Source organism: Anopheles aquasalis, chromosome 2, assembly GCF_943734665.1.
Source record: "Anopheles aquasalis chromosome 2, idAnoAquaMG_Q_19, whole genome shotgun sequence".
NCBI lineage: Eukaryota > Metazoa > Arthropoda > Insecta > Diptera > Culicidae > Anopheles > Anopheles aquasalis.
The window spans coordinates 30605001-30620000 of NC_064877.1; the positions used below are offsets into that span (position 1 = coordinate 30605001).

General features: G+C 47.9%; 1 protein-coding gene across 6 annotated transcripts in view; it reads right to left on the reverse strand.

The window, feature by feature from the left end:
• Positions 1-15000, reverse strand: part of LOC126570388 (low-density lipoprotein receptor-like) — a 220207-nt gene that overhangs the window by 29334 nt on the left and 175873 nt on the right. For all 6 annotated transcript variants that reach the window (XM_050228121.1, XM_050228125.1, XM_050228124.1 and 3 more), the window contains 2 exons: positions 181-407; positions 1-99 (listed from right to left, as the gene is read on the reverse strand). The exon at positions 1-99 is cut by the window's left edge and continues 175 nt beyond it. In XM_050228121.1, the coding sequence (XP_050084078.1) occupies positions 1-99; positions 181-407 (326 nt within the window). The remainder of the gene's footprint in view (positions 100-180; positions 408-15000) is intronic.

Below are 15000 nucleotides of genomic sequence, written 5' to 3' on the forward strand. Positions count from 1 at the left end.
ACAGATCCAGCTGCGATGGATGCAGGTGACAAGATCATTGCATCGGTACTCCAGCGGTAGGCAAGGGTTCGTTAGTGTCGGTGCAGGACTGCTGCATCCCTGTACGGAAGGAAATCGATCGCAAACGATCGGTAACGATCAACTTGGTGTACGGGATGATCAATATACACTCATCCTTACCCTTTCATCGGCACCATCGGGACAATCCGTTTCACCGTCACAGCGCCACTTGCTCGTGATGCAGTAGTTCTCGGCACATGCGAACTGTTTCTGGGGATCGCAGGTCGTCGGTTGGCAGTTCCGCTCGTCACTACCGTCACCGCAGTCATCGTCACGGTCGCAAACCCAGCGCTTCTGAATGCAGCGACCGTTGGAGCAGGTGAACTCGTCCGAGCGGCAGGTTTCATCTGCGGGGACACAGAATGGGGAAATGGAATTAAAATCAGTAATTGATTGATTAATTATTGTTCAAATCACTGTTCAATCGATATATGGAGCAACAAAATCGGAACGTTTCCATGACGCCGTCACTGGATTGTCGCCGTTTCTGAAAAAAATTGATTAGTTCGTTACATTGTAAGGCGCATGTTGTATAAAAAACATGTCTTTGAGTTCACTTTCTTAGACGCCCAATCGTAGTAAATTCTTTTTAAGCTTTCTAAGCATGAATTGTATGTCACCATTTAATTGACAACTCTCGGAGATTCGATAAAGGTGTCAGCATCTTCAAAATGTTCGCATAGTACTTAATGATTACATTTAATGAAGATTAAGTACAAAAAAACCTTTTAAAAATTGGCTCGAACATCTTTAATCCTCTGTTCTTTTAATATTTAATTTACTATATTTATACAATCTGTTTTAAACGAAGCCCACTGAGTGCTAAAATATGACAAAAGCAATACATTAACGTTACGCTCATTACATCATTAAACTTTTCGTTACTGTAATGTTGCGTTCGTTGAGCAGTTGTGTAACCTACTTTCCTAATTCATTCCCCGTTTTTCCTTTTGTATTCAACTGAATGCAACACAAAGCGGGACTGCACTGTGCCGGGGAGCACAATGTTACACAAAGAAGCTCATTCGCTCTGGTAACTCAAAAGTCCCGTCGCCATTCCAAGGTAGTCGTCATCGGTAGCCAGACAAAGCATTCCCCTCTGCCAACTAGGCAAATGACTGTCATTTCGACGGTCGAAAGGTTTGAGGAAACCTGATTAGAAGCCCCTGTAGCCCCTACCTCCTCCCAACAGAAAGTTCCGACCAACCAAGTGAACAAGTAGAGCGGGAACACCGACTCTAGCTTCGCTCGGTGAGCATATATAGGAAATGATAACATTTCATTAAAGTTTGCATCCAAAGTTTGCCTCACCAGCGGGAACAGCATTCACCGCATCTCCGGTATCATGTCGACGGAGATGCGCTGTTCAGGGAGCGAGGGAGGGACGGAGGGAGGGAGGAAAGAATGTCCCTTTTTCGTAATGCCACGATGGTGGAGGTTGTTACGCTGCACATCTCATTCACGGGTACACACTGGATACACAGTACAGTGCAGCATGTGCAGCAGCAGCAACAGCAACAACAGCATGGAAGGAGTTTGTTTCCGCCACTGCGCGTTATGAGCATGCTGGTGGTGGTGCCGGCGGTTAGCGGCGGCGCATTTGAGAAGAAAATATGTCCATTCCTTACAGCATTACGAAAGTTCTTCATCTCTTCATCGCAGACAAGAAAAGGCGCCACGCCGGCCGCGCGGCGTCGTTCAACTGTGAGTTACAAAGTTTATTAAATCTCCTGCAAAGTATTGTGCAATGTGTTGCACATTTTTATCCTTTAGGAAAGGGGGGCTGCTGGGGGCCTCCCTAAGGGGCGGTTGTCTCGCTCGCAAACGAGTGCACTGGCGTGGTTCAACCTTCCAACCTTACTATTACTCACCCACTACAAATGATTGACACAATCGAATTGCTCGATAACTTTGTCGCACTGGCGCCTTCTCCTTCGAAAATTCCTTCCAGCGAGATTTCACAAACTCAATCCACGCCCAGCTTCATGGTGGTAACGGGGTCACAGCCGGATTTTGCTCATATTTTAAAGCATCCTGTTTCGGTGTCCTCTGTCAAGTTCTTTTCCAAATTTTCTGACCATCACTTTCTGCTTTCATGCTGCGCTAGCTAGCTGACTGGCTGACTGTCTACTTTGCTGCTTCCAGCGCTTTTTCAAAGCACCGCCTGCTCAGCACGAACATGGCAGAGAAGTGTAAACTCATTTTTCGGGTCACATAAAGGCTTCCACCACTTTCTTGTTTGAATTTTACAAATTTGTGTTGTGTTGTGCTGGAAATGAGGATAAAAAGAGATCCTTGTGGAATCGCACCACTCAGCCTCATCTTCCCATCGTCTCCTCAGCAAATGCGATGCCGGAACATAACGCATGGTGTAAAGTGGTTTTTTGGTGCCCGGGATCGCGCGGGATCGAAGGGTTTTCTCGGGAAACAAAGGGATCCGGGATGAGATGTGTAAAGTTTTTCGGCTACACCACCACCGAGCGAGCGCATGGGTGGCCGAGAGTCAGAGTGTTGACGAAGCAAAACGGATCATCGGACCCTTCGGGTTTTCGAGGGCGGGGGGGAAGGATGTAAACAAGGGAAAATAAATTTCATAAATGGATTAGGATTAGCTGGGGTCCCGAACGCGTGTGGCTAACCCTTTGTGTCGGGTAACAGCGAAAAGGCGGGACCACCAAGCTCGTATTACCGTCGGTGGCCGTCTCCTTCTGACCCTTGAATTGTGTTCCGGGTTTTTTAACCTTTCGCTGCAAGTTGGAACCTTTCAGATCACCAGAGTGGACACCACACAGTACCGAGGACTGTCGCCGAGACAAATGATAGTTTCACTTGTGTGGCAGTTCGTTTCCCTCTCCATTTCTTCTTTTTTTTACCAAACAATGAACCACTATAGTTGCATGATTGTTGGATTCGAGAGAGAGAGAGACGAGCTGGAGGAACTGAAGCAAATGAAAAACTCTAAAACATCTGCTAGCTTTGGCGTTTTATTTCACTTCCCAATGGCGCTGTCCATGTATCCGTGTATCCGTGAAGCTAAAGGCTTTATGTTTTGTGCAAAAATGACAGACCACATGCGAGATGACCGAGAACTGGGTGACATTTTTTTTATCGCGTTACAGAACGGAGAAAGAGAGAGACACACAAAGCGGGCACTTGCATTTGCTCCCTTTCATCCACCGGAATCCTCCGGAATCGCCTTCTAATTCCGATTCTCGCTTTCAAATGAAGCCGCGCGGAGGGGGCGGGGACGGAAAATGTTTTACGATCAATCTGCCATGGTGCCTCTCGTGTGCCGGTGAAGATGCGCGACAGCTTGGCGTCGTGGTTCCCGTGGACATGTGCGCTCCGTGCGTGCGAGCACGCGATACACAAACCATGAAGCAGACGGCGAGCATTGTTTGGATATTTTTCGTTGCTCGGTGGCATAGTTTTATGACGAATGTCTCATAAAATTCCCCGCTTCGCATGCACTTTTGTCGTCGCATAGCAACCGAGCAAAGCACGCACGCATAGCGATTGCTGAGCAACGGATGGATACGTAGCCGTCAGTGAGTTAGTTAGTTAAGCCAGCCAGCCAGCGTCTTGCGACCACAGATGGTTTGTTGTGCAGCGGGCTTTCGGTGGCACCCACGTCCGGGATGCCCAGGCAGCCGGATGCGGCTGGTAACCGGTAAAGAAAGGCCACCGGTTATGCGCCGTACATCCCACCGCCTCCAACTCAGGGACTTCGACTTGAAAGCAATTTATTTTTCGCTCGAAAATTCCTTTTGAACATGACGCAAACAAGAGAAGTCCACACCAGATGCGGTGGCGGTGGTGACGGTGGCGTAGTCGTCGTCTTCAGTGGCAAGCTTAAAAGCCGTCGTTCCTGCTCATGACGACAAACACAGGCACAAACACCGAAATGGTGTTGCAGGATGGCCACAGAGTCTGCCCATCAACTGCTGGGTGGTTGTCACTGACAATGAGGCGCCCGATTCAGTGCCAGCCACTGTCCTCCCTCAGCAACCGGGTGGGGGGTAATCTTGCAAAATAGCTGCCAGCCAGCACTGGGCTGGCAGGCTGTCGGCCTTACACCCACACTCACCCACACACCCACACGTACACATTTTTATCCTCTCTGTGGTGTGTTTTAAGATGTTGAAACAAAAAAAAAAAGGAAAAGAAAGCAAGGTGAATGCCTCCACTGGGGGCACATACCAAGTGTGTCTTGCACAAGTGCCCACATGAGGCTCGTTCTGGCCCCCAAAAAGGTGCCATAGAATGCCTCCACTGAAAGCCGATTAGAGCCGGTAGAATGGTTATCTAGTTCGGTTACCGGAATACTGGACTGGGATGTCCTCTGCTGGCAAGGTGTGACAACTGGGCACTCCAGTTCCAAAATGGAACTAGCTTCCTGGCCACAATCGGTCCGGCATCCGTTTTGAAAGGCCGAAGCCACGATGATGCACCGCAATGTTCGTCCATCGCCAGTCGATCGATCGACAGCTATCACGGCAGCCGGGCCGGGAGTTCTCAAAAATGGTCCAGGCTAATAAAAAGCCGTTCCATTAGCCGTTGTCCATCCTCGACAGGATGGACAGGATGACACTCTGGCGCCGGGATAGAGCTGTCATGATGATAGGCCGATCGATCGCACACCAACACACATGGCGGATGCAATGAATTGACCCATTCTCCTTCCACAGTAGCTGTGGATCCGGCCATTTAAGGTTACAGCCTGCTGCCCGAGTTGGAGGTCTCGCCCGGGGGGGCATTAACTTTGATGGACGTGTAGCATCAGCAGCAGCAGCAGCATCAGGCGCATACGCCATTGGCCATGTGTGTTTTCTACGGCTCTACGAAGCTACGCCTCACACCTGCCACTGGGCCGGTGCAGTGGTCTATGGTGGATGCTCTGACCCCGTTTGACGTGACGGTGACACTTCCTCACTTCACCTCTTTCGCTCACCCGGTTCGTAAAATAATAAATTGATTGTTAATGCATCGTCAAGCTTGATAGGATTTTGGATGCTTCGACGCGCGCTCCGACGTGCTGGTCGGTTGAGATGAAATGATGAAATTGAATTCATCGAAACCAGAGGACACCGGATTTCTCGAAAACCCTGACCAACCAACCAACCGAACCGGAGTGCACCAAAAACATGACCACGATCCGTGTGTTCCTCCGTGTGTTGCTCGTGTGTTTGATTTATGATGTCGCTCTATGCGGCCAGCGGGGACATGATGATTTATTCGACATTCGTTGTAAGTGTCTTACGTCATGCATTGTGCGAAGCTGGGGGTAAATTTTTCATTTCCGTTTCCTCTACACTCGAGATGGAAATGTGTTTTTAGGTTTCCAACAACGAATTTTCACTGAATGACAATTAAACTGGCAGACGAATGGCGAACGTTGGTGTCTTTGTCTACAAAAGCTTCCGGTTTGTATTCTGTAACATCTCGAGCTGGAATCCGTAAAACCGTAAAGTAAGGATACGAGAGCGAGTAAAGCACATTAAACACGGTCGTCCATAAACTGCCTTGGCGTGCCTTGGAGCACTGTGAACGCACACGGTGTAGCAGCTGGTGTGGCGTGTGTTGCGTAGCGATACGTGACATTTTAACGACGGCATCGAAGGATGCGTGAGAAAAGAAGAAAGAGCGTGTGATAAAAAGAGCGATATGGTTATTGGTTGCTACCCACCAACGGCATGCGAAAGCGAAAGGCGACGGAAGAAATCATGGATAGTGTGATGGTGAAGTTGCCACGTCGCGTGCGTAATACCACGTGAGTTTGTGTTTGTGGCACAGAAAATGAGTTTCTTCGATGCGTCGCTGGTGCTGTTCGACAATTAGCAAAAGGGATCGAACGGTGTCGATGCGATGCGCCCGCCGTTCACACGTCGTCGAAAACAAATAAACAATCATACGCGACGGGGTAAAGAGTGGATACAGGAAAAGGAGCAACGCGATCGTTATCACAGCGGTAATTATGCGCGATACGCGCGAGTTGAGTTTGGTTTCTGGCGTCTTTCACCTGCAACATTCCTAGCCCACGCCCGGCACACGTTTTCCAAGTGCTTTTTGGCCGAGAGAGGTTTTTCCACGAGTAAATTTTATATTGGAAAAGTTTCATCGTTATTTCGGGCGTTATTTTAGTGGGTTCCGGGTGGGTGATGGCTAAAATGAGAAGAGGAAGAGAGAAAAAAGGAAGCGGGAAGAGAGTGAAGGAGATCTTTCTTTTATGCATTCGCACGAGTTGAAGGTTTACCTTCGCGTTGCTGCGTATAATTCCATTCTCCACACATTCCCACCAGTGGTTTTTTTCTGTTCTGAAGGAACACTTGCCTGGCTGGTCTGGCTGGCCGGAAATTGGCAGCCAAAGAACTTGTTCTTGGTTCTCATTGCTATTCACCCGTTTCCGACGATTTCGTAGACCGCGTTGCAGCGTCGTCAGAATTGTCGCTCACACCGCATCCGTTCGTTCGATCGTGAAATTGCTTTTGGTTTCTACAAAATTATGACTATCCCAATCTGAATGGTCACACATTTTCAGATTCGTACCCACCCATGTCCCGGGGGACACATTTATTCGTTGGATTCTTTTAAATTCAAAACGCCCCCCTCGCGTTCCAATTGCGGCACACCAGATGTGTTCTCTAATCGATGTGCGATTAGAGAGTGCGAATGCTCACTTCACGGGCCACTCGTGGGCCCCTGGGGTGGAGGCTTCTAAATCATGCTTGTGCCCCCCCCCCCCCCCCAGGCACTGCCTTAAATCGATTTTTCGATGTTCACGCTGTTCCGGCACAGGCAGGTGACACATTGTTCCGGCGCGCACGATCGTGTGCGCGTTTGGGTGGAAAAATTCGATTTACACTATTTACGAGCGGCATTTGCAAGAAACGGCAAGAAATTCGTTCGATCGAGGCCAAGCATTTCCCGTGCCGAACGTTCTGGTGCCCAATGGTTGAAACAAAGTGTAGCAGGCAATTCATGCTCACGTACTTGGCACATATGGCAGTTAGTTGCGGGCCCGAATGTCGCTCACACATATTGTCAGTCAAGTGAAGAGCACGCCTGCAGCATAATGCTGTACTTAACTCTGGAGGCTGTGGTGGCCCCTTGGAGGGACATACAGAAGGCATTCAGAAGCCAAGCGGACCAAGTTGTTCAGTCAAGACACCAGGACCCACGGTATACACATCGATCTCGCCCTCTGGCATCGCCGTTCAATCTCCATCGCAAACAAATTGCATTATGCTGCCGTCGATGCCACTCGCTCGCTCGCTCGCTCATGCCCGGGCACCCCGATAACCGGGGCGCGTTGTTTCCGAGGGTAACAAATTGCAAATGCAAATATTAGATCAGTTCGGTCGGTCTCTGGGCCGTCGGTTCCAGCGTCGGCGCAGCGGTACAAAGTTGCATTATGTTGCATCTGTTTGTCATTCTCGGTCTCCGATAAAGCTTGGCTTCTTGCTTGCAACTTCTGGTCGAGGAACGGGATGGTAAACTTGCTTTTTGACATGCAAACTAGCCATGGACTTATATCGGTGTTGCTGCTGCTGTTGGTTCTGCTGCCACCGAAGCTTATCACAGACCGGCACTGGACGCTATCCGGGGCCATGAATATTTAATCTTGCAGCTGCAGCATCAGCAGGTGGGGGCAAACCAAACGCAATACCCCGAAAGAAGTGTATCTGTGAAAATCCAAATTCATCGACTGCATAAACATTATTCATTTTCATTCTGTCCCCTCCCCCGGTGCACTTTCCTGGGACAAGTACCACTCCATTGAGCTCGTTTCAATGTATCAATGTTTTGACGCCGGGCAGCGATCGTGTCGAATGGAAATCAGTCAAATGAAAGTTAGTTTTTGGTAGACCGAGATCAAGAACTTGATAATCCGGTGGAGCGATTGGTGCTGCTGGTGGTGGCTTACATTTTCGTCAAGAGCTTGTTTACTGAATGAATAATATTTTTCGAATATTGTACCACCACCCGCATCACCGGGCATCCATCAGTTCCATCGATTGCAAGCGAGATCCGAGGTTTTGGGTTGCACACGGTACACCTAGAACCACACCACTAGAACACTCCAGTGCCGCCAGAGAACAAGGTGAAAGGAAGGAAAATTGAAATAGTTGCTGCATAACGATTGCCAGCTTCTGGGCTAACGGAACAAATGGAAGCGCAGGAAAAAGAAAGGTGGCGGAGAAAAAAAAACCCACGGTAAGTGCTCGAGCTGAAGGCACTCAGCGGAAACGGAAACGAACGGGATGAGAGCGATGAATAAATGATGGACCGAGTGGTACCAACAGAGCTGAGCGGAGCTGTTCTCGATCGGGCACGATGCTCGTGATAGTAGCTCAGCAGCAGAAGAATCACAAACAACGAAGTGAAGGACTGCACCGTGGAAGGGCCGGTAGCAGTGATGGATGGATTATGGTAACGATCATTGGCAACGGTGATGGTATGATGCCGGGTTTGCCGGGATGATAGCGTATCGATATGCATGGTGAATGGCGCATTTGTGCAGTTGAGTAGCCGAAGAATGGTAGAAGGATGCAGTTGCACTTCTGGATTATGCAGCACAGGCACACGGACACGGCTACCGGGGACACACCACCTTGATGGTACAGTTAATGTTTTCAATGAGCATGTAACGAGCTTACTTAACACGCTTGTGCCTGATGCCGTACTAGTACGCTACAGTAAACACGGATATGCACCGGTTTTTGTCGTGCAAAAGGACAGTTTTTATGCGACAATTAATCGTCGATCGTGTTATTGTTGCATTTTTAATTACCTCATTTGTGGAGTTGATGAACGGAGGCACTGATTGTCGAACAATCATTATTATTTATTCAACATATGGTGGAATTAACTTTAATAAAAAAGGTACACCAGTGCTAAGTGCAGTAACAGTAGAGTCTGTTACTGGGAAGAGGCGCATAATAGAGAGCATTGTTTGCATATTTATTGAACACGTTGTTCATTATAATTTTGGTAAAAACCAATTGGGAAATACTATCGAGCTAGTAATGGTTTTGCAAATGGAAGATGCTTTAGTATCTTTTTGTATGTCTACAACAATGCTCATTACCAAGTTGCAAGTTCATTTGCGAGTTTAGCTTATGTGAGAACTTATGATGTTGAAGAACATATTTGCACAAAATGCATCTTTTGGAGGTAATTAAATAATTGATTAATGGTCAATCCAGGGAACATGTCCTCGTATGCTACCAATGGAAATGATAAACGAATGTATTTAATCAAAACCAGAAGATAGATAAGATGCCAAGCTAACGTCCCAGATTTCAGCAATCTGCACAGATGATTCTTATTCGAAAAACAAATCTTGGTCAAACCAAAGCATTTTGCCTATTGAATCCTGTTGCTAAATGTTTGATGTGGACATTAAAGGCATAAGTAACAACTAATATCGATCATATCAACGCATTATGATAAGGAAGTTAAGCAAATAATTAATTCATCATTCAAAACATTTGTCGATCATTGATATCTGTATACAGTACGAGAATGAGAAGCAAACACGAGTATTTGTTAGCTAACACTTCCAACAATTTTACAAATTTCCATCTATTACGTACTTGTTATGTGTTTGTCTTCATAACATTCTGCACAAATCGGATGCTTTTGTGCCTCTGATTTGATCATTAATGGAGCAGCGCACGAGTAGTAGCTCCATGTACCACAGGACATCTGCACAAATCGTTTTCTAATCAAGAAGGTGTTGCACGGAACCAAGTATAGAAAAGGTATGTTCCACCGCAACCGCAATCCACATTCTGCCGCCCTCTGTTCACGATCGCTAACGAGTGGCAAATGGTCTTCCGACAACCGAACAACCCGATCAACCGACCAACCGATGGACAGTAGGGATTGCGGGACTTCCCGGAGCACTTAAAGTAATTAAAAAAACAAATCCATCTCTATCGATGTAAAAGCCCGTAGCGAACGCTGCCAGTGTCGCTCAAGCTGGGTGACAGCTTCGGTCAGATTTCCGTGTTCCTGTCCGGTTGTGGAGTGTGGCTTTTGGGCGTCGGTGGCCGAGTGAGTGAGTGTATTCAAATGGAACAGGAAATACCATCCCTCGGACGGTGCATCTCGTTGCATGCAAAACCAATCGATCGAACTGATAGCGGACGCGACAGGTGTCGTACGCAGAACATGATGGCCAGGACCAGAATGAGCGTGGAGAAGGCAACAAACAAAAAAAACATCCAACCGAACAACACACTTCAATCTGCACTACGCAGAATGCAGGATCTGCCGGACACACGAGAAGGGAACTGGAAAAATAGAAAAGAAGAAGCATCGCAACATCGATAGCGCCGGTTGCAGCAATCAGCTTACGATAGAGTTTCAGCCCCTTCCCCCTTATCAAATCCATCCAACACTCAAAAACACACTCGCACTGCGCTGCTATCGATGCTTTATTCATAACAAGCGCGCGACAAGCGATCCGGCGGAGGGGGGGAGGGTTTCGGGAACGAATAATAATAACTGGCATGGCAAACGCGAGTGTCCTCGAGCTTGAACCGACACGAGCACGGTGTCGGTGGTGTCAGTTGTCCTGATGCTTCTGAATGGATTAAAATGGTTGGCTGACCGGTCTCGTGGTCTCGCTCGCATGGCGGTGAGACGGTTTGCTAATGGAGACACTGCGCTGGCAGATGTTTTATTTCAGATTGCATCAGCTGCCGTGGGCGATAGTGAATTTCATTTTTGAACCATCCAACAGCGCCACTTCATATCCAGCCTTGCCACCTCTTTTGCTTGCGAAGCCTTATGAAAGCTAAACAAAAATAGCCCAAGCTCAGAGTGGGAAGAACCATTGCATCGGTTTCACGATATGGATTGTCGGAGTGGCACGATGGAATTGCTTTGGTTTTCTTTTATTCGCCGTAGATTGGCACCTCCCAACGGAATAGGAACTTGATTATGTTAGTATTCGCGTGTTCGCGTCCGTCTCTCTTTGCTCCGTTCTCCACTCATTCGATTCAGCGAACGATAAGGTCCCTAAGGCAACCAGCGATGGTTTTGTATTGTTTTGAATCGCGTCGAGTGAGAGCGATTGTTTTTTACGTGCACAATGTATGCATTTTGGTTTATGTTTGATGGTAAAATTAATTATACAGCTAGCCAGCACTAGGCTGGTGGCTCGTGATGGATGTGTTGCCAGGCATTACTCCTTTGATAGCGGGTTGGATTATGCATAGGACCGGCTTCGCACGATGCAGGCCATACATGAATATAATCTCTGCACCAGCCCCTAGAACTGGGGCGCATTTTAATGCGGATTCAATTCAATTCAATGTCCCCTTCTACCGAACTGGTCCGCTAGATACAGGGAGTTTGATATGACATCAAAACTTCTCATCACAAAAAACGGGAAACGACTCAATTTAGAAATGTAGCGAACCGCAGCAAAATCAAATAAAAATCCCCCCCAAAAAAAAAGCGACAACTTGAGGAGCAAGATCAAGAGAGTGCCCTTTCAAACATATGAACTCAAGCATCGCAACAATCGAAAGTATTTGATATATGGAGTATTGTTGTGGTGATCGAAGAAAGGACCAACCTGCCTGTCTGCCTTCGCCCATCGATCGAAAGATGAATTGTCATGAGAAGGACCTTTTCGGTGAACGAAACGGACGCGCGTGCCATTCAGTGTCAAACCATTGAACCGAACCGCTCAAATCGATTAGAGCGCACCTTCTCGCTAATTCGCTTTTTCAAAAGAAGGAAAATATCTTGGGTGTACAAGTGGAAGTGATTGTGTATTTGCGATGCTGTCGGCTGCTATCGGTTGCTGCTGCTGCTGCTGATGCTGCTTCTGTTGGCGGTTTTCAACCATTTCAAGGTTCAGTGTTCTTCAAATCATCATCATCTTTCTCACCGAACAGTGTGTGACTCCCCCTTTCCCCCCCCCCCCCCCTTCCCAATCCTGCACACATGCGACCTTTTCCATTCTTCCGCAGCCGATCGGATCGGATGGAGTTTTCCTTCGCCAAGCCTTTGGACCGTTGTGCCGCGAGAGGCAAGATGAACGGCGAAAGCGATATGTATGACGGTCTGACGGAACCTTCGCGTGGCCTTTATATTTTTTTCGATGACACCTCCCCGTTTTTCGCCTCTCGGGGAAAACATCTCAATTCACCACCGTCACACGATGCCGGTGAGCGAGCGAATGTTCGCGGCCTCACCACATGGCGTCGAAATGCGATACAAGTGGTTGTTGTTTGTGAAGCGAGAAAAGGACACTTATGGTGGTTGGCAGCGAAAGGACTACCGGTGGAATAGGGGTAGAAAATGGAGAATGACGACATCGAGAACAACAGCAACAAAGGCAAAAGAAGAAAAAGGAAAAACCCACTGAAAACCGAGCGGGATCCCCGGACGTTCGGTCAATGGGGCCCCGGTACAATCAAAGAGCTCATTTAGTTTGAGCTGCGGGGTTTATTCTTGCTCGCTTGCACGAACACTTGAGCCTCGAGCCACGGGTCGGCGGCAAGCCAGGCCAGTGAAATCAAAGCAAAACACAGAGAGACCGATGGACCAATTTGTGGTCAATTTAATCTTCTTTTCTACTTGGCCACCGAGCGCTGCAAAATATAGAACCTGTGCTCACACACGGAGGACGGAGGGAAGACGAGACGAGTGCCGCCATTTTTCAACGTTTGCTTTTATCGTCCTCCAACCAGGCGTCAAAGTGTTTTTCGTGTTTTTGCGAGCTGCTCTCATGCTCCGACCATCAGTCACGGAGCGCTCAACCACCGTGAGTCGGTTCGGTGATGGCGGAAAGCGTCCTTCTATGCGCTTGGTGACAACGAGCGTTATCGAGCTTTTAGCTCGAGAGTAGCCTGAGCAGTGGAGTGGAGTGGACCTATACTAGATCGAAATACAAAATCTGCTCAATCGCTGATGTGTTGTGGTTCGGGAGAGCTGTTCAAATTAAATAAATGAGAAAACTAACACCACAAAGTGGGAAGAAAAGCGAAATAGTGTTGGAATAGAAAATAAAGCTCCAGAGGAACTGAGAACAATAAATTGATTTAATCTATTCTTGGGATATGATTTAATAGGAAAAAGATGAGAGAACCAAATCATGGCGAAAAATCAATCACTGGTTTCCCGTTAAATTGCACCTCCGATGGAGGCGCATGATGGAGGCGCCACAACTTCAAACTAGTTAGAGTTCTAATTAAAATAATCATGTCCACAATCAAACCATATGACAGCAAAAAGCAAATTTCACCTAAGCCTTGAGTATAATATTCAACCGGAAGCAATCTATCAAACGATGCCACGTGAAGGCTTCTAAGGCAAACATAAATTCTATTTACCAAAGTAATACTAGCACCAGCGCCCTGTTACAGGGCCCCTGTAGTGTCAGTAAGAATTAGTCTCTCTAATGCCTCTTACTGTTACCCCTTTCTGGTCTTCAGCAAATGCGCGATGCGTACCGTGAGTTCCCGCGCCCCAAAAAGGAGGGAACGAGGATCACGGAAAAATATAAATTTCTAGCACAGTACGGACAGTGAAATAATTATTTTGAGACAATCCTCTTCAAGCACGAGAGACGTGGTGCTAGACCCGGTCCTTCACTCGAGGCGTTGCTCCTAAGACTCTGGCCTGAATAGACCCTGCTGCTTAATAGACTTCTCTCGCCATTAGCTGTATAATTCATCACCAACCATCAGACACCGGCGGAGGGCCCACGACACTCTGCCGTGCTGTGCTGTGCTGTCGGTGCTACCGAAGCGTCAGCGGCACCGAGAACGTTTCGCGTTTGCGTTCGCGTTCGCGAGGATGGATGACGATCTCTCGGCATGGATAGGTTTAATTGTTTCCAGAAGATGAAAATTAACTTTCCCCCCATAGGGTGGGTAAAAGGGGTGCGAGCGCCCCCCCCCCCCCGCGGTGTTTGAAGAGGGTAGCAGGGTTGGAAGCTAGCTCGCTCCAGGGTCTTTTCGCAGCCAGAGAGCCAGACGCGGGCATCCTTAAGACGGGTTCTTGGGCTAGGAGTACCGGGAGTTGACTTTAATCTCGAGAGAACGAACAGTTGGTGGCATTCCACTGCTGGTGCTGCTCGATCCTACACTTATGTGTGATTATCGTAACGAATTATTAATTCAATTTACTGGTGAGCCTTGGGTCCCTTTAGCCTTCTACGTTCTTGTCTATTGGCGATCTACACTGTGGTCGTATGTTGAAGATGCTCTAGTTGGCCCCTTGGCCATGCTTAAGTCATCCCCACAACTTATGGCGCCTTCGGTGTTTGTTGCAGAATGCGTTTAAGGCGATGTTGTCCGCTGGTTGATTGTAAACACTGGAACAGGATGAGTAGAGCATATTTTTCCGTCGCTTACAACATAACTCGACAACTATTTATAGCACTTGGCTGGTGGTCGCATTGCTGCCATGCATTGGTACGATATCTTTATTTAGACAATAATTACACCGAACATTACCGACAACTGAGCGTCGGAATTTAGGTGCAAGAAAGAGCGAACGAAAAGAGACCAACACAGAGAGAGAGAGAGAGAGAGAGAGAGAGATAGAGAGAGAGAGAGAGAGAGAGATGAGAGAATTTTCAATTAAAATTACTTCACGCGGGCAAAACTTTTTAATGAAAGCGAATTTTATTATTAAGACGACGCGACCCCGTGGGAGGATTGCAATGCATTGCGGGATAGCGGATGGAGCCGACCAGACGAGGTGTCTCGGCCACGCGTTCCGACATAGCTTCGTTGCCATCGTTTAACGGAAGCTTAACAGTAATTGAATTCTCGTTTTCACCGCTCCAGCAGTCCACGGACCACGGTGTGCCGTCGTGCAAACGGACCACCAGACCACCATTGAACCACAGCGCAGCGCAGCGCCCTCGGCTCTAGATACACAGGCGCGGCCGCCTTTGATCGACGAAGG